Source organism: Perca fluviatilis, chromosome 11 (genome assembly GCF_010015445.1).
Source record: "Perca fluviatilis chromosome 11, GENO_Pfluv_1.0, whole genome shotgun sequence".
Classification (NCBI taxonomy): Eukaryota; Metazoa; Chordata; class Actinopteri; order Perciformes; family Percidae; genus Perca; species Perca fluviatilis.
The window spans coordinates 34,800,416-34,825,043 of NC_053122.1; the positions used below are offsets into that span (position 1 = coordinate 34,800,416).

At 40.4% G+C, this 24,628-nt stretch overlaps 2 protein-coding genes across 3 annotated transcripts; one reads left to right on the forward strand and one right to left on the reverse strand.

Annotated features, from left to right (window-relative positions):
• Positions 1-1,440: 1,440 nt before the first annotated feature.
• LOC120568811 (mitochondrial import inner membrane translocase subunit TIM44-like) lies at positions 1,441-13,712 on the reverse strand. The gene is made up of 13 exons (XM_039816520.1): positions 13,636-13,712; positions 12,222-12,326; positions 11,633-11,797; positions 11,376-11,456; positions 11,029-11,178; positions 10,020-10,153; positions 9,322-9,407; positions 8,819-8,911; positions 8,197-8,321; positions 7,604-7,654; positions 4,198-4,287; positions 3,768-3,878; positions 1,441-3,594 (listed from the first exon to the last, which is right to left on the reverse strand). Exons 1-13 carry the CDS (start codon positions 13,663-13,665, stop codon positions 3,475-3,477), a joined length of 1,341 nt encoding a protein of 446 aa, XP_039672454.1. The 5' UTR covers positions 13,666-13,712; the 3' UTR covers positions 1,441-3,474.
• Positions 9,477-24,406, forward strand: LOC120568812 (ras-related protein Rab-11B). 2 transcript variants are annotated; one of them, XM_039816523.1, is made up of 5 exons: positions 9,477-9,600; positions 18,649-18,844; positions 20,423-20,616; positions 21,814-21,894; positions 23,687-24,406. In XM_039816523.1, the coding sequence occupies exons 1-5, from the start codon at positions 9,582-9,584 to the stop codon at positions 23,830-23,832; spliced, it is 636 nt and encodes a 211-aa protein (XP_039672457.1). In that variant the 5' UTR covers positions 9,477-9,581; the 3' UTR covers positions 23,833-24,406. The 2 variants fall into 2 exon arrangements, with proteins under 2 accessions (XP_039672457.1, XP_039672455.1); XM_039816521.1 differs by lacking the exon at positions 9,477-9,600 and adding an exon at positions 16,035-16,258.
• The last annotated feature ends 222 nt before the right edge of the window (positions 24,407-24,628 follow it).

The window sequence follows — 24,628 nt, forward strand, 5'->3', positions numbered from 1 at the left end:
TTTTAAGTACATCCAAAACGTTTCACTTCTGGGATGTACGGAAATTCCGGAAATTCCGCCGGATGTCACTCTTTTCAGCTGGATGTACCTTCCGCTTTCTTTGTGTTGGCATTCTAAACTCTGGTGGATTTCTGAGGACTGTGGTTAACTGCTCCTCAGATCTCTGCAGGTTAAATCCAGACAGCTAGCTAGATTGTCTGCCCAATCTGAGTTTTCTGTTGCATGACTAAAACAACTTTTGAACGTTCACGTTCCACCAAAACAAGTTCCTTCCCGAGGCTATTTTGCAGAGGCACCGTGGCTCCGCTCGGCGCTTAGCACCGCCAAAGACAATTGTGATTGGTTTAAAGAAATGCCAGTAAACCAGAGCATGTTTTTCTCCCATCCCAGAATTCTGTGGACTAGCCAGACCCTCCTTCGCAGCGATGTGGAGGAAGGTCTGGCAAAGTGAAACGGGTTTTTAAGTGAACCTTGTCGTTTTTCTACACAATATATTATTCAGACATGCTAACAAGTTAGAAAGCTGGGTCAGTTGTTACTTGTTAAACCAATCTATTCCAATCTGAATAATTTGGAAGTGTTCAGTGAACAAAAAGTGGTGATTTTTTGAGCCTTACTATTAGAGAAGCAAAAATAACTTTTTTAAATGTCCCCTCAAATGGTTAATTTTTAATAATGAGATATGCAAAGAAGACATTTTGGCTGATTGGCGCTAGAGGAAAGCTCATGAAGTGAACAGAGTTTGTCCTCTGGGTCCCAAGGAGTTCAGTACATTTCATGCAAGATTTAGTGAAGATCGAACCCAACAAAGATGCTAGATAAAAGTTGAGTTGAGGCTTTAAAAAAACCCATCAAGCTTCATTGTCTCGGGACCATAAATATCTATACCATATGAGATGGCAATCTGACCAATACCTGTTGAGATATTATGCTGTGGACCAGGTGTGAATACTGCTGTGGTTACTGCTGCCACTGGTCCCTCTTCACAGCTTGTCATGAATGTTTATCAGTGAGTCCGCTCACATATTGTTCAAGTTAGTTAATTTAAAAATATTGGTGTATATAATTGGTGGGTTTTATTTGACATATATGAGTGACAAATATCATCAGCACACACCAGGAATGTTACTTGAGCATGGTGTGGCCAGCAGGGGAAGTCATGAATTCTAGTTGGACCATCTCACATCACATGCTTTGGCCGTGAATGACAACTGTTATACAAAAAAAAAAAAAAAAAACATGCTCAAATTCCTGTCTTATAATAAATCTAGGCACTAAAGATATTCGCCATGAGCTCAGCTTCTCTTCACAATAATGGGATGTTTCTGTAAATTATTTAAGTAGTCAAGGAAAGAGTTACAGTACAATCATAAATGTGTTCAATCGGGAGTAGAGGCCCACGGGGGTCACACAGTGACAGAAAACAGTCGACACAACGGGTACAGTAATGTGCTTATTCATTCAAGTTTTCATCTTCAGCACTAACCTCTTGAAAAACCACATGCATAACAGCAAAACAAACATTTTTAGTAAAACAAACAGCTGAAAAATGTACAGCATGAGATGGCAAATGATCCTCAAACAACAAAGCTGCCATGATGACACATTTGAATGTGGTCCCAAAGAAGCAGTACTCGACATTTAATATATTTACAAGGAGTTGAGAGCTTATATTAATATGTAGATACAATACAGTTCTTCTTATTGATGGTGTACAGAATATACAGTGGCTGGGAGCCCAATGCACAACAACTTGAGAAAACATATGCAGCCTTTCAAATACAAACACAAGGACATGTTTTCTCCAGCTGCTTGTGTTCTCTCAGGCGCTCTGAGCTACAGTACACATCACAGCATGGAGCCTGACTACACAGGTCATTACATCCTATATTATATGGGTCAATCCTTATCTAACTTGATTTATTATGTATGTTTTTGATAAGTTTGACGTGAAAGCCAGCAGGAACCAAGCAGAAACTAACTCAGCTGAATTTTGAAGCCAATGCTAGAAAAAGGGGCTGTACTCGATAGTCAGAATATTAATGTAGCAGCAAACAAATATTTGCCAACTAAAGATAAAGTGGAGTAATGGCGTCCTGAGCAGAGAATGACTCTCCAGTATTTCGAGTACTGCACCTTTTTAAGATGCTTTTCATTTAATGGTCCATGGGAATTTGGCCTAGAAAAAGAAAACTACAGCCATTTTCTCTCTGAAAACATTGAAGACTGTCTCACTGAATTTCACCTCTCTTATGGGTCTTTTTTTCGTGATTTTAAAGTGTTGTTTGTTAAGGGGTCATTGAAGGGCCAGATATACACCAGAAAGTGGACGTGCAGTTCTTTTTATATTACATTTGGTGTTTGCATAGGCAAATTGTACACACATTTGTTGGCAGATCCTCACAGACAGGTATGTCAGGCTTTATAGCCGCACCATACATCCCGTAAGCCAGACTAGAAAAACACTGTTTCCCATAATGCAAATGGCATCTTTCGTAGGACCCTTTCTAGCTGTCTCAAGACCAATCTGAGGTTACTCTGATGAAATCATCAGGGTTGTTTTTATATTTTTAAATCATTTATTTTCAAAATATTTCCCTCTAGAGCCACGGATGACATTATACATAACTAATAGACTCCTTGTGACAAGTAAACCGATCATGTGTAAAATTTTACTTGAAGTCTTAACTTCAAGTTAGGTCTGTTGGTTGCTGCTCCACCCCACTGCCCAAATTTGTATTTCCTGTTGATATTATTTGACACATTAAACCTAGTTTTAGTCTTAAGATATCTCTCTTGAGATGAGAGGGTAAAGTCACAGGTGCCATGTCCATTTTTTCCCACCGGTCTTCTTAAAACTAGCCACCAGGCTGGTATGGATGGACTCTACCATTGGATAAAACAATGAAGGAATGGCACAGGCTCATTTTTTAGCCAGTTTGTGAAAAACTTGGTTCCATCCGTTCAAAAATGTTCTGTATTTACTCTCCACCTGGAAACCCAAACACCGAGCTCACCGGTGCAAGAGACAACACACACACACACACACACACACACACACACACACACACACACACACACACACACACACACACACACACACACACACACACACACACACACACACACACACACACACACACACACACACACACACACACACACACACAAAAAAAAAACACGCATGTTTTCCATCACATAGCATATACCGGTAGTTTATCTCTATGTTCATGTATATCCTTGCACCATAGAGTGGATGAATATATACATGTGCACATGAATACTCTGGGCGGCATTTCGGAAATGTGTGTTTGCAAATACAGTCTTTGGCATGACACAGGAGCATGGGTGATCTCTGCGCTCAGATGTTTACGGATGTGTGAGTCAGTACGTGCAGGTGTTCCAGGCACATCCCTGTATCTTCTACAGTTGGTGTGTCCCATGTCTGCCTTTTCATCTGCACTCTGCCTCCTCCTAGAGAGCCTGCTCGGTGCTGGAGGCAGAGATGTCCAGGAGTCTCCAGGCTGCGTTAGGGTTCAGCTCCTCCTGGTCCCGACACAACGCCCAAACATACATCATCCTCATCACCTTCTCCTGTTGAGGGAGGAGAAGAGCAGACGGTCAGTCCCGAAGAGACGGTAAGGAGAGGGAATGGGACATGTGTTGTTGAGTGCTCATCTAAATTCAGCCATTCCTTGAAATAAATCTTGTTTTATCAATTATATCAGATTCACTATTCTGGTGCAAGTAATTAGGAGTTTACGGACCGGATCTCCTTCCACAATTTCTCCTTTGGGGCTGCGGATCACCATGACAACCTGAGCCTGGAAGGTGATGATCAGCACTGGGCCCTGGTCCATCATCTTACCCATCGCTAGCTACAACACAGCAAGAGACTATCAACAAACAATCAAATGAGAAGAACACACTTAACTAAAGGGGTTATTCTTTTACATTTTCTGGCATGTAAACAACATATGATGTCTGCTTTGGTGCATGTAAGTGAAGTGAATGTTAGTTGAGAGGGAAAAAGCTGAATACAGAGAAGAAAAAGTAATTACGGATATCACTTCTTAGACATCTGAGAACACAGAGGTGTGTGTGTGTGTGTGTGTGTGTGTGTGTGTGTGTATGTGTGTGAGAGAGAGAGAGAGAGAGAGAGAGAGATGGCTGGTGTACAAGTGTGAAAGCACTTACATCTATGTTATCAATGTCAAGGATTTTGGACTGGAAGAGCAGCCCCAGGCCTCTGGCCTGCTGGATGGGGTGAGCCAGCTGACTGTACGTCTGTGGACAGGTGAGGATAACACATTGGGCATGAAAATGAAAATGAAGCTTCACACAAACTTGTATGCCACCTAAAGTGGACGGACCAACACAGTTCCCCGTTAGTGAGGGTTTCCATTTTGTGAAAAAGCCATTGTGCCTATTTGCAAATACATCAAAACATTGACAAAGAGACGTGGAACATGGCTGATATAAATATATTACAAGATATATGTATATAAAAATTAGGGCTGTCAAAATCAACACGACGATAGACCTTTTTCACAGCAGACATGTTGACATGTCATAGTAGGAAAAAAAACAGGTGTATTCAAAACCATTACTGATGGCTGCATTCCACTTAGGAGAGGTCCTGGTATTAGGCATGCTGACTCACTGAAATATCTTACTGGGACACTTGATGGAATTGAGCCATCGTTAAGGTTATCAATCTCAGCTGTGCTTTTCTTACTATGACAAGTCAAAATGTCTGCTGTGAAAAAGTTCCATAACGAGTTAACGCAAATTCCCTTTTAATGCCACAAATATTTTTGATGTGCGAAAAACGCACGTTTGGTGATTTGGCCCAAACACATGCAGTGCAGCAGTAATGTTGAAAGAAACGAAGCTCCTTAAGCAGAAATGGATGAAGAAGTTAATTCCAAAGCCCTTCCAGATGCTTCTCTCCACAACACCAAACTTATTTGCATGTACTGTCAATGTAAACTGAGTTACAACCGGAAGTAGGTCCAGTCTGAAAAACCACTTGCTGGCCAAGCATACAGCTGATGCAGAGAACCCTCTTCCCCCTCGCCAAAGGCAGGCCACGCTTACAATTACATTGTTACATTTAGCTGACCAATGTACTTGTCAATGTGTCTGTTGCTGTAATGCACAAGGTCCATTGTTTTGTGTTGAGCTGCTTGGGATGTTCAACTTTTACAAGTGTAAAGTGGGACACTGCGTTGTTAGTCAGTGTCGCCGGCAGCCGTAATCCTGTGCGTACATTTTTTCATATCTTTATGATTTTTTTTTTACATTTAATCTTTAAAATAAAAAATTGACAACGGTAAATCCTGTCTTTATTTTACTGAATAATGTGCTTGAGATGCATTTTGGGGTTTATCCATTGCCTTAACTTTACCCTTGTTCACTTAAGCCGTGCAGGGTTGTCAAACTAATTTTAGTTCATGGGCCACATACGGTGGGCCGGTTCTGGCCCACGGGCCGTATTTTTGACACCCCTGCGTTAGAGGCAACGTTTGAAAGATGATGACTGTTGCGTCACTGGTTGCGCACGATCACAATTTCTGGCGCTTGATTTTGAAGTTGACAACGGCTGAGTTTACCGGTATCATAGCCTAAAATTAGCAAAAGAACACAAATTAACAGCTTTTAAAAATATGCCTAATAAACTAATTGCCCCGAAGAGCTGTGGAGATTCTGCAGAGCAGCAAAAGGCAGAGCCGTGGATCCGCTGCTAACGTTAGTGCTGCAGACGGTAGCTAGCAGCCGGCTACATGATTGCTCCGCGTGCTTTGAGTGACGTTCCGCCGTTGAAGACGTAGCTCTCAGGAATACCTGACAACGACTGAGTGGATTTACGATGATGAACATCCATCATGATATTAAGAGTCAATGCGGAGGCTGTTCTGCAAGACGTTGACGCACCGGGGAGACGCAGAAGGAACTTCATATAGGTATGATAGTATGTCATATATTTAATTGTATCTGGCTTTTCAGATTGTTTATTGTAGAAACTTGGTTTGGTTTTGCTGTTGCATAGTGTTGTTACTATCGGCCTGTTCTCATAATGATGCTGCTCAATGGCATTGTTCTTGTATATGCCGACTTTTGTGTTTCTTTGGGCTATTGCTGGCTGTTTTCCTGTGTGTTTCCATTGCGCGCTGCAACAAATAGTCTGTGTACAAAATGAACTAAGTGTAGCTATCCAATGTACTGTATATATATATTTTTTTGCCATTTTGCAGAAAATCGGAATTAAATGTGTAGCTCCAGATTGAGCCTGTGTGAAAACATTCTGCGCACCGCTACACATTTTAGTAGTTTGCTGTAGCCTACGGTATTTCAAAAAGTATGTCTGCAAACTCCTAGCGTAATCTCTGTTGTTGTTGTTGTTGTTGTTGTTACCTGGGCTGTTAAGTGAGAGTGCTTTTATTCTGCGAGACATTGCGACATTGTTTTGAGTGCTTTAATAACCGGTTAATGGGGGATCTTTACACGTGTCTCCAATTTGTAAGTGGAACATTACAGTGAGCATAGGCCTTTATAACTGTGAATACATCGATCGCTGGATTCAAAGTTATACAGCGAACTGGACATTAGTTATTTTTTTTAGCCCAGATCACAGGTCTGTTATGGTCCATCTCTGTATGTCTGCTGCATTCTACCAGTAGGCGGCACTGTTGTAAAGCAGGTGTCAGTAGCCTAGAACACAGGTCTGACAGCAAGTTTGCCCTCGGTGGCTTATTCAGATATATATATATATATATATATATATATATATATATATATATATATATTTTTTTTTTAAAAAAATATTATTTTTTTTTGTTTTTTTTTAATTTTTTTTTTTTTTTTTTTTTTTTTTTTTTTTTTTTTTTTTTTTTTTTTTTTTTTTTTATTTTTTTTATGGGGGGGTGCAAATAACGTGAACCTTACTCGTTTGCTAAGTAGACTGTGTACAGTAGGTGCGCCTGTGACCCTTAACGGTAAAGGTAGCCTTCAAGCGTGCCCAATAATTGTGCGTATTATAAAATAGAATCCTGCCGGTGCCACTGGTGTTAGTATTACCAAGTCGTGTTACATTCAGGTCAGTGTGCCTATCTGTTGGTGCTCGATGGGCTTGAGTTTGCCATATTATGCTTTCAGCATATTTTTTTGGGCCTACAGTACCTTTTGAGGTTATTCTGGAGAGTATTGTTTTGGATTATTGCAATAATAATCAACATTTGCATAAAGCAAGCATCTTTGTCCACTCCCATGTTGATAAGAGCATTAAAAACTAGAAAAATATCCCCTTTAAAGTACATTTAGAACAGATACAATTTTATTAATCACGAGTATACTATGGACAATAGAGCTGTCAATTTTTTTATATATATTAAAATAATATTCTAATATTCAATGCTCAAATGCAGCCTGTTGTTAATATGTAAATATAAATATTTGAATTGATTGACAGCCCTAATAACAATACAGAGATGCTGCTGGGCCTGATTTCAGACTCAAACGCAAAACCCATTTCACTTTCTACGCTGTATTTATTTAGAGTATGATTGAACACAAAATGTAGAGGCAGCAGCATACAACTTACAGCTTCATAGCACCAGTCTTTTAATACATCCAGCTCTCCGCGGATCATGGCCTGCAGAAAGGACAGGTTATTGGTTATCGTTTACAACGTCAGAAGGGTATTTCACAGAACACACTGAGCCAGACAACCAAACTTATTCTGTTAAATTCAGCGATTTCATTACAGCACATTATTTTGAGTGTTTCCTGACGTCAATGATTGCATATAGGTCTTTTGCTGCTCAGCTTGCTTAGAACTTGCTTCAAAATCCGACCGCTCCAGCTTGACTTTGTCAATTCTAACACAAAGTCCATCCATCCATCCATCGTCAACCACTTATCCCGCGCACAGGGTCGTGGGGGGGCTGGAGCCAATCCCAGCATACGTCGGGCGAAAGGCGGGGTACACCCTGGACAGGTCGCCAGTCCATCGCAGTCTAACACAAAGTAATTTACTTAATCTGATCTACGCATGAATAAAATGTCACGTTTAACGAAGCAAGACCTTCATCTGTAGTTGGAAGTCTTTTCTTCGCCTCCTTAGTAAATAAGAGCAAAGACTCTGAAGGAAGATAGTTAGAGTCGAGGACAAACAGAGTAGAAAAGTCTATTTACCTCCAGTATGTTAGGGATGATGTCTTTCTCACACTGTTTGAGGAAAGAGTCTTTGTCAAAGGTGGGGTCTGCCTTCACGATCTCTGTCAGCACCTCGGACATTTCCGTTTTAGAGAAAAGACCACCTGAAAAACAAACAGCCACAACAAACCGATCAGTCGCTACTATAGATGGGACGTTAACAAATATAATTTGATATCCTACGTCTTTGAAATACCCACATTTATCTATAAAATCTGGCCACAACATAGAGCACATGTTTTGTTTCTAAGCAAAGATGTGTAGTGACATCACTCACAACTTGACTCGGCAGCTGTAAACAACATGCAATCTTCTCTACATTGGACACGTTTTATTAAAACTTGCAGACTTTATTTCGGAAATGAATAGCTATTATGGTTAAAATGGGCAAACGTGTTAACGTCTGCTTGTTTTGTTAAAACTACCTGTTTAAATGGCCAACGTATTTTCCCATATTGTTTTATAATGACATGAGAAATCAGGTTTTATTCTGTTTTGGGAACAGTTTGTTAATTATGTTGTGTGTAGATCAGTTTAGAGAAAGAGATTACAATAATGACAAGAAACTGCCAAATCAAAACCAACTATGGTGGAGCATTACCTAGGAAGCCGGTGACTCTGTCAGTCACAGCTCTGGATGCTCGGACCAGGGCGTTGTCACTTTCATCATATTTCATCTTCATCTCAAAGAATCCTGTAGGAAACAAAAAAGAAATACTGAGGTGAGGATCACTTAACAGATCTTTTTTTCTTTTCTATTCTGTATGTATTTGTTTCCGTTTCTATATTTATTTATTGTTTATTTTATATTAATGTTTACTATGTTTGTTTATGTTGAAACCAATCACCAAGGCAAATTTCTTGCAAGTGTTTTACTTGGCATTAAATCCTTCTGTGATTCTTATGATTTTGACTTGTTTTAACAAAAAGTGTTTTTCAGTGCTAATGGTGGAGGAATGGTCTACACCTGATGCCTGAACTAACTTACTTTATAATGCACTACTGTAAAGACTCTGGTGCCACCTGCTGCCTTTAAAGGAAATTACACATGTGCGACTGTAGATGATTTTATTACACAACATGAATTCCAAAGTATTTCCTTACTGTTAAAAACAACGTTATTGTCCTTGAACTCCTTCCACTGCTGGTACCACTTTGAATCCTTGTGGAGAACAACACCCATATCCTCTCTGCATAACAAAATACAAAAAAGTCACATCCGACATTAGAGATGTTAACAATTATTTTTTTTTTTCAGCTACCAGTCCACACTCCGTACTTCGGTCTGCACGGGGACATGAACCAGCGACCCTCCCATTCCTAACCTAACTCACTACGGACTGAGCTACTGCCACCCCAAACAAATGTGGCTATGGATTAAAGGTATAGTAAGTGATGTTATTCCAATACACTTTTTGTCAAATTCAGCAATTATCTCCTCACGGTCACCTAGCTCTCTATTTTCTGTGTTGATACACAGCCCTGGCCGTGTAAATGGAAAACAAACGGGAGTGCACGAGCCACAAAACAGTATTGCAGCCAATCGGCAACAGGCGACGACAGTTGATGCTAGAGGGGTATGGGGGAGGCAGCATGTGAATGTGCCGGCCAGTAGTTATCTGTCTGTGAATTTGGTGGGCAGAGCTTCTAAAGGAGAGGTTGTATTTGTTTGGCAATTGAGTTCAAATATCAACAATTTTTGCGCAGCATCAGTTACTGCACCTTTAGCATACATTGTCCTGGTGAAGATATATTCTTACAGCAGAGGGGAAAACACCTTTTGAGTTCCAACAGCTACTCACTCGTTAGCCTCGAACACTCTAGTGTCGCTGTCGGCTCCTTTGGAGGAGAAATCGCTTCTCTTCCTTAGCTGCGAGGGAGCTCTGTAAGCGCCGGCATCGCCGACATCTATCTCCTTCTTCATGGTCTCCACACCCTACAGAGATCACACACAGTTGTATTATAACTGGGGTAGGACACTACATGTGTATATCTACAGAACCATTCAGTACAGGACTATCGGGTCAGTACACCATATGAGCTGAATATCTGCAGTCTGAGTCTTGTGTGGAACTTTTGAATTCTTGTGTGGAATTCAAAAGTAAGTTTCACCTGAATGCTTTGATAAAATGCTAAATGGTCTGCATTTATGTAGCGCCTTTCTACCTTATCGGACAAAGAGCTTTACCTCTCATTCATACACTGATGTGGTGGAGCTGCCATGCAAGGCTCCGGCCTGCCATCGGGAGCAACTTGGGGTTGAGTGTCTTGCTCAAGGACAGGTGGAGCTGGGGATCGAACTGTCAACCTTGTGGTTAAAAGTCACCCTGCTCTACCCCCCCCCCCCGGTTTGTAATCACTGTGATTTCTCACTATATTACAGTATATTCTCTGGAAACAACCCGTCGACTCATTTGCAACAGCATCAGCCAAATATTGTCAGAACTAACTGGAGTGAAAAGTAGAGAAAACATAAGCAATTCTTCATAAGCAGTTTCCTTCACATGAGCACTGACTTACTGACCTGTGCAAATGTTTGAGTGACTTCATTTGTACAGCAAGAATAATGGCCCATGAACATCTGCTTAGTGTTAACTAAGAGATTCAGTTCAATTTTATTTATAGTATCAAATCATAACAAGAGTTATCTCGAGACACTTTACAGATAGAGTAGGTCTAGACCAAACTCTATAATTTACAAAGCCCCAACAATTCTAATAATTCCCCCAAGAGCATGAGATGACAAGAAGATGCTGACATTTTGAGCTCAAAAGCTTGGAAATGTATGGATATTATGTTTTCTCTTCTGACCTGTGAGATGGCCCTGAATGCGCCGGTTCTGCCCAGTTTTTCTCCTCCTTTGGAGACGGTCTCAGCAGAGTGCATGGCTGTCTTGGCAGCCTCCTCCACACTTTCCTTGATCTTCTTCCCGATGTCAGTACGACTCACCTCTTCGAGACCCTATGGCCATTATTCCGATACATGCACACACACACAAGATAGATGCAGTTAGTAAGACGACATGGTTAAATATACAGTATGTGGCTTTTCCAGAAACCAAGAAGACTTTATTAGAACTTTTTTTTCCTCCAATTTGAGGCTGTATGAAGTATGACTGGTTTATTGGTAAACCAGACAAAGTGCTGCTGATACCTTACCTCCTTGACGGTCTCTGACAGGGAGCCAAAGGTCTTCTTAAACACCTCTGAAGTCTTCACTGTCTCAGACTCTATAGATTTCTATTGAAGGAAATAAAAAATAACTAATGTGTGCACGTTACAAAAATAAAACCATGTAAAACGAATCCTGGTTGATGCAGATAAATTACATTAATGCAAAACAAATCAATCATTATTCAAAGAGATATTGTCTCATATAAAAATCCCCAAAACTACAAACCAAATCATGTTCTTACATATTTTCTGCGAGCTTGTTGCAGAGCGTCCGACTCCTCAAGCCTCTTGGCCTCTTCTCTGAACTTCTTTATGTTCTCTTTCATCTCCTGATTCTTACTGAATTCCTGACGCAGATTATCCACAAACTCTCCCAGGAAGCCTTTACGTCCTGAAGCATATCGCACCTGTTGAGATAGAACAGAATGCAGGACTTCAGAATAGATTTGATTTCAAACCACAAAGTTCCGATTTGATTACATGTCCGATTTTAATATCATTAAAACTTCACTTACAATACCAATTTTTCTTGGATATAAAAGAGATTATCAGATAACGTATGCCCAAAAAGGGGATCAATTCACCACACTTATGGTGAAAAGCATATTAAAAGATCGATTTCGGGATTTTATTTATCAATATCCGATCACTCAAAGACCAATTTTAATTGGAGAATCGATTATTTACACCCAGTCCTACTATTTTGTTTGAAAGAAGGCAACCTTAAAAACGGGACACATAAGTGTAAAAAAAAAAAAAACAATTTCTAACTTAAATTCATTCTTTTAAAGTTACACAAACAACTGATGAATGGGAGCTGTCAGCATGTACCTGCACGTTTGCAGCTGAGCTCCGATGTAACGTGTAGGCATCTCCTCTCCACACTGGAGAGACCAGAGGCCTGGAGCAGAGGGCCAAGGCTCGTCTGCCAACCAGCTGCAAATGGAGAGAAAGCCACTGTTAGTAATAAACATTGACTCTGCCATGGCAGCAATGGATGGAGAATGAGTGACAGGTGGTTAATGACTTAAGAGTCATGCCCTCACAGAGGGCAAGGATTTACAATAGGAAAATTGGGGACATTGGGGGGAAAAAAAGTTAGTAAGGTATGGTGGACACTTAGGGGTTTTCCTCTTGCAATATTGATCCGAAAAGCAATTCTAAAGAAGGCCAGCTCAGCATTTTTACACATTGTCCCAGGGAACGACGCTTGGTTATTTCATACAGTACACACCTGTTTAGAAGAATATGTATTTGTTATGCTTGTCAGTCAACATTCAGCTTTTCCTTTAATTTGTCACCTCTCTGTATCTGCAGGGTTAGTGGGTTTAATTACGAGTGAAGACATTTCTGTGAACACCTATGTGAACCAAATACACAGTCACATATTTTGTCACTGCTAGAAAGGGTCACACATGTTGATGCTATAGGAGGGACCCCACATGTAGTAATAGCTGTCAAACTAAAGTGTGTGGTGATAAAACCATTTGCACTGACAAGATAGCTGAAATGCCTAGTCAGGTGGCAGAATCTGATGAGTCACAGAATGTGTTGTAACACCAGTATTACTTATAGAAGAGATTATACCACTATTATTAATCTTGTTACGCCTGTTGTGTTTTGTAACAAACAATGCTTCATTGCCTGACTACGTAGGAGTCTAAAAGGCTTACTATTTATGAATAAAAAATAATAAATGGCACCTTAAAAATAAATAAAAATAAAAGCAATAAAATAAATGGCAATTAAAAATGTGCAAATAAAAAGGGTAAAAGCAATAGAATCAGTAAAATAAATAAAAATAAAGAGCAGTAAAAACGTTGTTGAAAGGGACGGTATCACATAAAGCAAGTCTATAAAAAATGGGTTTTAAGAAGTGATTAAGAGTTCACTGATTCTGCGAGCCTTATCTGCCCATGGATTTACCTAAATACGACCGGTTTTAAGCCACTATACACAGACTTCTTTTCACCAACAAACCTAAAACAGAACGTATATTTTAGACCTTTATAGGTAAACAAGAACATTAAGAAATCTGCCGGTCAGTCTGATGCAACAAGGCCTTTTTCTCTCGGACATCTCGAGCTTTTGTTGCATAAAAAACAGCCTACGGAATACCCCCCCCCCCCTCCAACATAACTGCACGTGAAAAGACTAACAACAAACCGTTTATGTCTACACTCTTCACCAAATTATCTACTGGAGACTTAAGAGCTGTAATAAAAGACATGAATGGTTGTCTAACCTCGTAGCACCGACACACGGAGGCTGCCATCTTGATCTTGAAATGCGCGTAGCTGCACGTGTGTCCCTGCTGCAGCAGCTGACCTTCCGCTAAACCAATAGGAGCAGAGCTGGTGGGCTGGGGGCGGAGCCAGCTGTCAGCGCGACATAAAAACGGAAAATCCACCCTAAAAAGAAAAAAACCTTGTGCTTTTATAATGATAAAATTAAATAACATTGCACACAAACCCAACTGTCTGTCTAAACAAAATATCAGAGATTTTCACATTATTTATATTACCGTTTATTCTGTAGGCCTACACTTTGCCCTTCCTTCAGTAGCCTATATCCTACCTGTAGGCTCTACTGTGCTGTGCTATGACAATAAAGTTGAATCTAATATAACATAATAAAATAATTTAATGTAGGATATTACATCTAAATGGGTTTCATTTGAGCTCACTAAATAAATCACAATTGGCGCCTTTGTGTCCTTGGAGTTGCTCACTGTTACATGTTTTATTCTCTTGTTACAAAACAGAGTAGACATTATCACGATATGCTGTACAGTGAGTACAATAAAAAAAGTTACAATGTTATTATATTTTTTAGTTCGTATTTCCTCTTTAATTTTAAAAAGATACTGTTTGTAATTGTAATTGGTCAGTGAGGAAATCTAACTTAAAGGTCCCATGACATATGGTGCTCTTTGGATGCTTTTATATTGACCTTAGTGGTCCCCTAATACCATTGACATATATAAAATGGAACAGCAGAGCCTGTTGCACTGGACGGAGACCAGTGAAGGATATTAGAAGCACTTTTCCGGTGAGCGCTGAGCGTTACTGAGCAGCCTCCAACTGAGAGAGACAATGTAAATGTGACGTGAGCAACGTGTCTGAAAGTGTGAAGTCTTCTGGTAGCTGTGCCAAGAGAAATCTCAATCATTCCCAATCTTGCAGAGACGGAGAGCGTAGGTATATGTAAGGAGATAACATAGACACAGGCTAATTATTGCTAACTTAAATGATAGTTAACATTAGTAATTAAACCTAAACAGCTAACGTATGTCGAAACTGCCTGTGAGCTTCTCCTGTACTATACGGTAATTCCTCTACTATGCGACAGTAAAGTCGCGTGGTTATGACACAATCGTTAGCCTATTTTTACAAAAACGTCTGCTACGGAGCCATAACGTGAGGTACAAGGTAATGGAGCCTTTTATACATTGTCGTGTTTCTTTCTAGAAATAAACAAGGAGGGAGGGTTGGCCTTGACCACCACTTTGCTCGTTTGAAAGCCATGATGTCTCTCTCTCTCATGGATGGGCCAAATTCTCTCTTTTTATATATATATGTATGTATGTATGTATGTATGTATGTATATATGTATATGTATATATGTGTATATATATATATATATGTATGTATGTATGTATGTATGTATATATACATGTATGTATATATATACATGTATGTATACATGTATGTATATATATGTATGTATGTATGTGTATATGTATATATATATATATATATATATATATATATATATATATATATATATATATATATATATATGTATGTATGTATGTTATATATATATGTATGTGTATATATATATATATATATATATATGTATGTGTATGTGTGTATATATATATATATATATATATATATATATATATATATATATATATATATATATGTATATATATGTATGTGTGTGTATGTATGGAGCATGTACTGTATATATGCAAATAGTCTGACTCTCTTCCAGAATTCAAGTACAGTACTTATGTACACACTAGATAGACAATTGTATGCTGGGTCTAGGGCCACACTGGATGATCGCATCCTATATAGGTTACTTTCACATGTAGTATCGTATTGTAGTATTATAATATAAGATAAGATAGACTTTATTGATCCCATTGGCAGGGTTTTTCTGCATAGAGGATTTTTTGGCATCCCCCAAAGTGGTTTAAACCAGCGCCAAAATAACAAGAATTGAGAGTAAAAAAATCCTCTATAAATGTGTTAAATAGAAATACAATAGAAAAAAGAAATAAGAGGAATAATAGTGATATACAATATAAACACCTCCATATACAGACAGTTAAAATATATATATTGTGTGTATATATTTCTAGAATTTTGATATGGGGGGGAATCAGTTTGTGTTGGAGTAAGGCTTGGGAGTGCTGTGTGTATGTGTGAATGTATTTTGTATTTGCTGTTTAACTGCTTCAAGGACCCCCTCGAAAATGAGAACATTCATCTCAAGGGGTTATCCTTCTAACAAAATACTCCAAAATAAACGACTGCGTGTCTCCAGCTGGATGGTCATGGTAGGCCTATCTGCTGGCATGCGAGTGAAGCGCGCCCCCCCGAGGAAGGCATGTGAAGCGCAGGGACTCCTCCCCTCCCGCTGCAGAGTTGGGAGCTCTCCCTTTCTGCGACCAGCTCGCCTTGACAGCCAACACTGGCGCAGAGTCTCAGCGCAAACCTTTACCATATTTTTTTCTGGCATATAACGATAATTCATACGCACACTTTTCACACATCCTCTTCCGGAGACAAGCGTTGGAGCGGCCTCGTCTAGAATGGGGAACCGAGACGACGAATACGATTTCTTGTTCAAAGGTAAAATAAATAAATAAATAAAAAGATGACTGCATTCCCCCTTTAGGCTCACACCGACAGAGCTTTAGATATGCCTTTACATCTCCTATTGTGTCATTTTCGCAGACTATAGATATGCGCATCTAAGCAAACAGACTAATGTTTCTCTCTGAAACGGCCCGGATGATAATCGGTTGGTGTTATTACAACATAATGCTGTCATTGTAACATTACAGCGCCTGCAGCTATATTTATAGGTATGGGATGCAACACCCTATCCGTGCTCAGCCTTTGTATTAAACTTTCATCAACTCGTATAGAGCAGGATTGGGCGTTTGAGTGAACACTTTCCTGCTTTATTGAATGACATTTGATGTTTGTATTTTTATTTTGCCTTATGAGGTCGATAAAAGGCCTGTTATTAGCCTCTACCTCTCCTGATCAACAACATCCATCCTCCGATGAGGAGTGTTACCCAGCCTGCGTGCTCTTATTGACCGAAAATGCTGCAACTCATAACTTTGTGTAAGCAGTGTGTCATTATGACTATCAATAGGCCTGATCAGTTGCGTCAGATTGAAGCGGTTCCAGACCCAGGTCTGTGTTTATAGGCTATAGATCCCAGTCGGATCCAGAATGACTTCCTTTGATCGTGATATCAGCTCCTGTGGCACATTAACATCCTGGGCCTGTGTAAGCCAAAGGGCCATTTAGATGTAACAAAGTATCCTCTGTGGGATGAATAGGGCATCTGCCGGAGGCTCTCTCTCTCTCTCTCTCTCTCTCTCTCTCTCTCTCTCTCTCTCTCTCTCTCTCTCTCTCTCTCTGTTTGTGTGTCTCTCCCCCTCTCTCTCTCTCTGTGTGTGTGTCTCTCCCCCTGTCTATCTCTCTGTTTCTGCCCGAGCCGTCGTCTGTGTACCCGGCCGAAACAGGAAGGGCAAGGCGGTCTGAAACTGTCGATTCAGGTTTTGATGAAGCCTGTTATCAGCTTCCTGCAGCCCGGAACCAGCGCGATGTCGACAGGGACAAAGTTCGGCTCTATTTCCTTTTTGTCGAAGCAAACAAAAGGCTCCACCTCTGGAGCACCGGCTCAGCCCTGGTCCATGCCTGATCAATCACTCTCCTCTGACAACACAACGAAGGCCTGTTAATAATCAATCCATGCCGTCACTTTATGGATGCTCAACAGTATAGGCCACAGGAGCTATTCAGACCCACAGCTGGATCTCCACAGTCCTGACTTTCTGAAGCTTTCAATATGAAAGTCCCATATTTATACCCCCTCACAGTTTTGGTGTCACATTCCTTTAGTTTTTTTCTGTAGATGGCTTATGAATCTCAGAGGTATAAAGAATGTTTTGAATGCAGGGTCGTAAATAAAATTGACATCAGCTTAAAACCTCCCTACAAGCAATATGAGACCAAACTCTAATTTTGATAGGTCAAGCTTATAGAGTAAAGATGCAGGATGAACAGCAAACCCCTAATTTATTCAGCACCTCTTTATGTAGTGGGTAATCATTTTAGGTGCACAATGCAAGGCTTACATTCTTGTTTTGGTTATTTGATGGCATGGATGAAATAACTGTACGTCTTCATAGTCTTGGGTGGTTGGCCTCTAACGGACATATTTCTTTAGCTACTCTGCCCTGTAGCTCTGCCTCTGTGCCAGTGGTTGTCTGTACGCTGACACCCAAAACAGGCTGTAGAACAGTTCAGCTAAAAGAATGGTTGTTTGTGGTTAGTTAAATGATCAGACAAAACATAAGAGGAAGGATGAATGTGTCAGACATTACAGTTCGATACAGTATTACACAGCATAATACGCATGACTTATCAAACAAATCACCATTCATTTTGTCTGTTAAACAATGCTGTGCTGTAGCTGCTTTTTGTGTTGCTGCTGAGAAACTATTTAGAATGGATCAGGGAAAAAAATCATTTATTCCATTCCAAAGACTGTAGTGAATTTAAAATGAAAAAAAGGCATATTCTCAAGCACTATTGGGTTGTAACACTAATGTTCTGTATTGACTCAAGTCTTGTGTTTTGTAATTTGTTACACTCCTACTTTACAGTAGGAATCTGTGTTTTTCATATCCCATAAAATTCTGGGCCCTGTAGAAAGGCATTCTCTATGTGCCCCTCCCCATAACCACAGCTATTCATTCTAGCATCTTTTTGGGCCCTCCTCACATGAGGGCCCATTTCAAGCCCCAGTCTGACACCCCTGCCCATAAATCACACACGCACAAACACAAAGCCCCTGGGTTCTGTTGAAACCAGCGTTTAGAGGCACTGCTTTATGCAATATCAACATTTCTTGGCTCTATTAATATATATGGCTCCTACCTCACCTATCACACATACAGTATCCTAACACACTTGTCTCATCCTCTTTCCCTCCCCAGTTGTGTTGATTGGGGACTCGGGCGTAGGGAAGAGCAACCTTCTCTCTCGCTTCACACGGAATGAGTTCAACCTAGAGAGTAAGAGCACCATCGGGGTGGAGTTCGCCACGCGCAGCATTCAGGTGGACGGCAAGACGATAAAGGCTCAGATCTGGGACACAGCAGGACAGGAGCGCTACAGAGCCATCACCTCGGCGTGAGTCCATGTCTGAGAGCTGCAGATAGTCCTGCCTCAGCGTGGGCAAATACTTTATCCTTCAGACTAGATCCCCTAAAATGAGGCCCATTTTTGGATATGTTCTACAACATTTAGTTAAAGAGGTAGATGGCACTTTTTAACAATGATGATAGCATGGGTACTGCTTAATCTTCTTGAGTTAGACACAGAACTCCAGGCAGCCCTCTCAATGCCCTCTATACATTAAGTGCATCTCATAAATGTTAAACATTTCAAATGGCACAAAGTATATGATTTTTATCTATCTACTGTTTTAATTAAAAGAGCCATCTCCACTTTTGATGGGACACACATCGGAAAAGTTTCTTGTTGCAAGTATGTGGGCATTTTGGTGGATGATAAGCTGTCTTTCAAAACACATAAAACTGAACTTAAAAGAAATTAAAGCCAAAACTGGCATTCTTTTATATTTGTGGGAATAAATCTTGCCGCAGCAAAAGTTGTAGGAAACAGATTGTTCAGGCTAGATTTCTATCAGTTTTACATTACGATGATATCATTTATATCAGGGGTGTCAAACTCAACTTCACTAAGGGCCACACTGGAAAATGAGAATTACATTAAGGGCCAGACATGTTTGACATGATTTTCAACCGAAAAGTTGAAAAATACCTGTGACTGTATTATTGGTGTCTCAAACAGTTTGGTCGACATAAAGCCCTAAAAAGTCAGCAAAAAAGTTCCTTAGCCATCATAGAGTTTATCACAGAGTTTAGCAAATCAAAGATACATTTTATTTTTTTTACAACAACCTGTTTCAAAGCCTGAACATGTAAACTCTCTGTTTCTATGGCAATTTCTGAGCCTCAAAGTCGGCAAATCTGCCAAATTCTGCTTTCAGTGTTGCACAACTGCAGTCTGTAAAAAAGTTTCCCGTCTTTTTGGTTTGGCTCAGATCTAGGCGGGCCCAAATCTATTGTGAACATAAATTGATATGCGGGCCAGATAAAAATTTGCGAGGGGCCGGATTTGGCCCGCGGGCCTTGAGTTTGACACGTGTGATTTATATGCATAAATGCAGCTCCCTCTACATTGAAGCCATTTGATGCAGTTTATCACACTGCCCTTAGATCTGCTGAATAAATAAAGGTAATATAAATATAAATCAAGAGTATCAAAGAGCAAAGTTTCACTTTAGCCGTAATATCTCACATAGAATTGAATTTAAGACCCATTTAAGACCCTTACATATAGTAGAATGTGAGTCCATTTCAAGTGAACATCCCATGACGGCTTTAAAAATATATATTAGCTGAATATCAATCTAGTTAACAACATGCTAAAATGAAATCCAACCATGGTTAGTAAAGTAGTCAGAATGCAGATTGTACTAACTACTGTATATTCTGGATTAGTCACTGTCCAAGCAACAGAAAGATGTTTGTCATGAAAAACTAAAACTGAATGCCTAGAATGATTTTTAAGACTAAACCAGAAAAAAAAAAAAAAAAAAACTTTTTATGGACCTGCAGACGTTTCCAGCGGTCATCACCAGTGAAATGTGTGGTTACCGTGTTGTCCTTGGTCCTGTTACAGATACTACAGGGGAGCGGTGGGGGCGCTCTTAGTGTATGACATCGCCAAACACCTGACCTACGAGAATGTGGAGCGCTGGCTGAAGGAGCTGAGAGACCACGCCGACAACAACATCGTCATCATGCTGGTTGGCAACAAGAGCGACCTGCGCCACCTCAGGGCCGTGCCGACCGATGAGGCCCGGGCCTTCGCAGGTACTGGAACTTTATTGGAGTGTGGAGAGGGATCTCTATAGAATGTCTTTTTTTTTTTTTTTTTTTAAGTTATAGACATTTTTTAAATTGTGGTTATAGTTTTTAAAGATATTTGACATCTAATAGTGTTTTCCCTGGGTTTGTGGAAGACTTAAGGCCAGAATGAAACCGATCACTTTTAAACCACTTGCTAGAGAAGTCCATTGGGGACCGACTCCAATCATTAGATCTGAGGAAAGTCATTTTGTTTAGTTAGTTTTGATGCTCACGTTGATTTGACATGAATTCAGCTTAGGTGGTGCCCAAAACGACTTGGGTGCTACACCTAAGCTTGAGGCCTCCTGCACACGGGCTGTGTGGCGTGTCCGGTTTTATCTCGGCTCCCATGTTAACAGGTTAGGGCTTGCACGCTGCCTGCGTGACACGCTGCCTGCGTGACACGCTGCCTGCGTGACACGCTGCCTGCGTGACACGCACGCGGCTCAAGCCGCGCCGAAAACGCGTGCATGCTAGGAATAGAACCGACGCCTATTTTATTTTTCACGTGACACGCAAGCGTGTTGGAAGCGTTTCCAGGCAAAATAGAATAGGAAAAGATGTTTATATGTCATTTTGACACAAATGCATTTAATAAATGGCCTTTTGATGTTTGAAAGTTTCTAGGTTTTGACATAAATGCAGATATAAATGTTATTTAAAAAAAAAGAATAATAATTATCGATTTTCAAATATTGCACTTGTCAATACAGAACCAAATATTCTGTAGCCTATTTTGCCGTCAATACTGCTGACGTTGTCTTTGCCGTAATCAAATAAGTATATATTTATGTTAAACATGAAGTATACTACTGCTTGAGTGCAGTACATTTCAAATCAATGTGAAACATACATGTGTACAGACAAGGCTAGCAGCAGCAGTGCCGCGTCAGACACGTTTCTGGTGTGCAGAGACATAGAAAACGCCACGCTCACGCCACACAGGCAGTGTGCAGGAGGCCTTATAACGATTGGGAAAACGTTGTAATACATTCAATCGGATCTCTGTATTATCTTCCGTGCGATAAATTAGAATTAGAATTAACTTAGTTTGAAGGTGGCAAGAACAGAATGTGTGTATGAAACATCACAATCCTTGGTTCTCCTCTTGCCAATTCTGATTCTGCTGCTTCTGCTGCTGTTTTCTTTCTTCCCCCTCAGAGAAGAACAATCTGTCCTTCATAGAAACGTCAGCCTTGGACTCAACAAACGTTGAAGAAGCCTTCAAGAATATCCTTACAGGTATGTTTGTGAACAGAGGTGGGACGTCAGAGCTACACTTGAATGATAAGAAATGAAAGGTTCTCTTAAAAGGTCAACTTAACTTCTCATACGCCAATCATTCCCTAACCTTGTTCTGATAACACACGGCCACTGTGTAAGCTGAAACTGCGTTGCTTAAGATTGTACCTCACAAGCTTTAAGACACGTGTTCAGGCACTGGGGTAAGACACACCCAGTAAGAGCGTGCACGCCCCATGTAGGCTGAGTCCTCTGCAGCGGCCCGGGTTCGAGTCCAACCTGCGGCCCTTTGCTGCGTGTCATCTCTCTCTCTCTCTCTCTCTCTCTCTCTCTCTCTCTCTCTCTCTCTCACCTTTCCTGTCTATCCACTGTCACTTTCAAATAAAGGGAATAGACCCAAAAAAGAATCTTAATAAAAAACAATTACCTGCTGAAAAGATTCTAGTAACTCAACTCTTGACCTTAACTTTTTACCTTTTCCCGTATCATTGTCAGCAGGTGGAATGTAACAAAAACATTAACTCAAGTACTGTACTTAAGTACAAATTTGATGTACTTGTACTTTACTTGAGTCTTTTCTTTTCATGCCACTTTCTGCTTCTACTCCGCTAGAAATAGTGTACTTTTTACTCCACTACCTAATTCGGAATGCTTTAGTTAGTAGGTACTTTACAAATTAAGATTTTTGCACACAAAACACATGTAGTTTATAAAATAAGATGTTTTATTATAAATTAAACCACCCAACAGTGTACAGGCCTACAAGTCCAGCTGAAATTATTGAAAAAATTAAAACCATTAAAGGAACACGCCAACTTATTGGGACTTTAGCTTATTCACCGTAACGCCCAGAATTAGTATATCGACCTTACCGCTATTGCTGCCGCTCGCAATAAAAAAGTGACAAAATAACGCCAACATCTTCTTATTTACATGTTGTGATTTGTATAGTCACAGCATGTACAAATAACAAGGTCACATGACCCACAGCCATCTTCTAACCGTATACATACTGGGAACTCTATCTCAGAAGGCGAAGCACTGCTACTTCTGCTACTTGGGCGGAGGGATTATTACTCCAACTCTGAGCGAACTCCAGGTGAACTCTCTGCTCCTCACCACGGGGCTTCTCAGGTGCTGCGAGCAAATCACTCCGCCCAAGTAGCAGAAGTAGCAGTGCTTTGCCTTCTAAGAATACAGTTCCCAGTATGTATACGGTTAGAAGATGGCTGTGTCTCATGTTATTTGTACACACAACATGTAAATAGGAACATGTTGACGTTATTTTGTCACCTATTGGGAGCAGTAGGCTAGTTGGAGCCGGTTACCTCCAGGATCTAGGCTAAGCGAGGCTAGCGGTGGGTGCGTCACACAGTTACGACACGCACAGAGATGAGAAGGGTATGTATGGACTTATCTAACTCTGGGGATATACGGTGAATAAGACAAAGTCCCAATAAGTTGGCGTGTTCCTTTAAACAGCTAGTTGATTGACAGAAGAGTTTGGATCGTTTCCAGTTTCTAAATTGTGAGTACTTTGACTTTATTACTTTAAGTACATTTTCCTGATGATACTTAACATACTATTACTTAAGTAACCTTATCAATGCAGGACCTTTACTTGTAAGAGTGCAGAGTATTTTTTTTACAGTGTGGTATTAGTACTTTTAGTTTAGTAAAGGATCTGAATACTTCTTCCACCAGTGATTGTCAGTGTGCACCCAAAACAACAAAGGAAATTTAGGGTGAAAATGGATGATCTGGTTTCTATTCCATCTTTTCAAAAAAACAGAAATCTACCGCATCGTCTCGCAGAAACAGATTGCTGAGCGGTCCGCCCATGACGAGTCCCCGGGAAACAACGTGGTGGACATCAGCGTGCCACCCACCACGGACGGCCAGAGGGGGAGCAAACTCCAGTGCTGTCAGAACCTGTAACCCGCGGCAAACGTCCCTCCTCACCTGGGTCGATTATTCATTGAAATCCACAGTGTTGGCATGTTTCCATCCGCCTGGGGTGCAATATTGTCTGAATCTGCACTTTTTTAGATCAGTGGAGTCAGTTCCGTTATGCCACAACCGATCAGTTCCAGAAAGAAGTGTTTTGACTTGATTTCAAATGGTAATCTGACCCAGGTACAATCTGCTACATCCCAGTGCAAAAACAGGACTGACGGTACTGCGTACAGTATGTAGCTGCCACAGTTACCCATGATAGCGTAGCAGAATAGCTTTGCCTGAGACCTTGTAAGCCTAGACGTCTCCCTGGTAGACGGGTCCTGCCGCGTGTTGGAGGCCTGGGTTTGAATCCTTCCTGTTTCAGTCGTACCAGCAGTCCTGTTTTTGGGCTTTCCTCTTCCTCGTTCAGTCATCATCTCAAAAGTGGCTATGACGCTGCTGATGCTTATTTCATTTTGTGTAAAATATATTCTTTTTGTTTTGTTTTGATTTTGATAGCTTGTCCGCTCACATACATTATATTAATGCCATGAAATTAAATTTTACAATATTATTACTGTTGTTGTGTGCTATTTCTCGCTCTCGTTTTAGCAACACATACTGTACACAAAATGACATACTGTACCTGCACAGTGACCCTGGACCACTTAGTAATGCCAACTGGTCATGGTGGAGCTAGTTTTGTCTACTTTATACACAGATCATTTTATCTCTATAGGTGCCACCCTATAGGTGTCAGGCCCAGGGGCAGAGCTGGATGTTGTAAACATTCAGA

Coding starts and splice junctions, on each gene's coding strand:
- LOC120568812 (XM_039816521.1), top strand. CDS start 16,219: ATGGGGAACCGAGACGACGAATACGATTTCTTGTTCAAAG. Junction 16,259..18,648: donor ATACGATTTCTTGTTCAAAG/GTAAAATAAATA, acceptor TTCCCTCCCCAG/TTGTGTTGATTGGGGACTCG. Junction 18,845..20,422: donor TACAGAGCCATCACCTCGGC/GTGAGTCCATGT, acceptor GTCCTGTTACAG/ATACTACAGGGGAGCGGTGG.
- LOC120568811 (XM_039816520.1), bottom strand. CDS start 13,665: ATGGCAGCCTCCGTGTGTCGGTGCTACGAG. Junction 8,912..9,321: donor CAATAACGTTGTTTTTAACA/GTAAGGAAATAC, acceptor TGTTTCCTACAG/GATTCTTTGAGATGAAGATG. Junction 4,288..7,603: donor AAGACTGGTGCTATGAAGCT/GTAAGTTGTATG, acceptor ACCTGTCCACAG/ACGTACAGTCAGCTGGCTCA.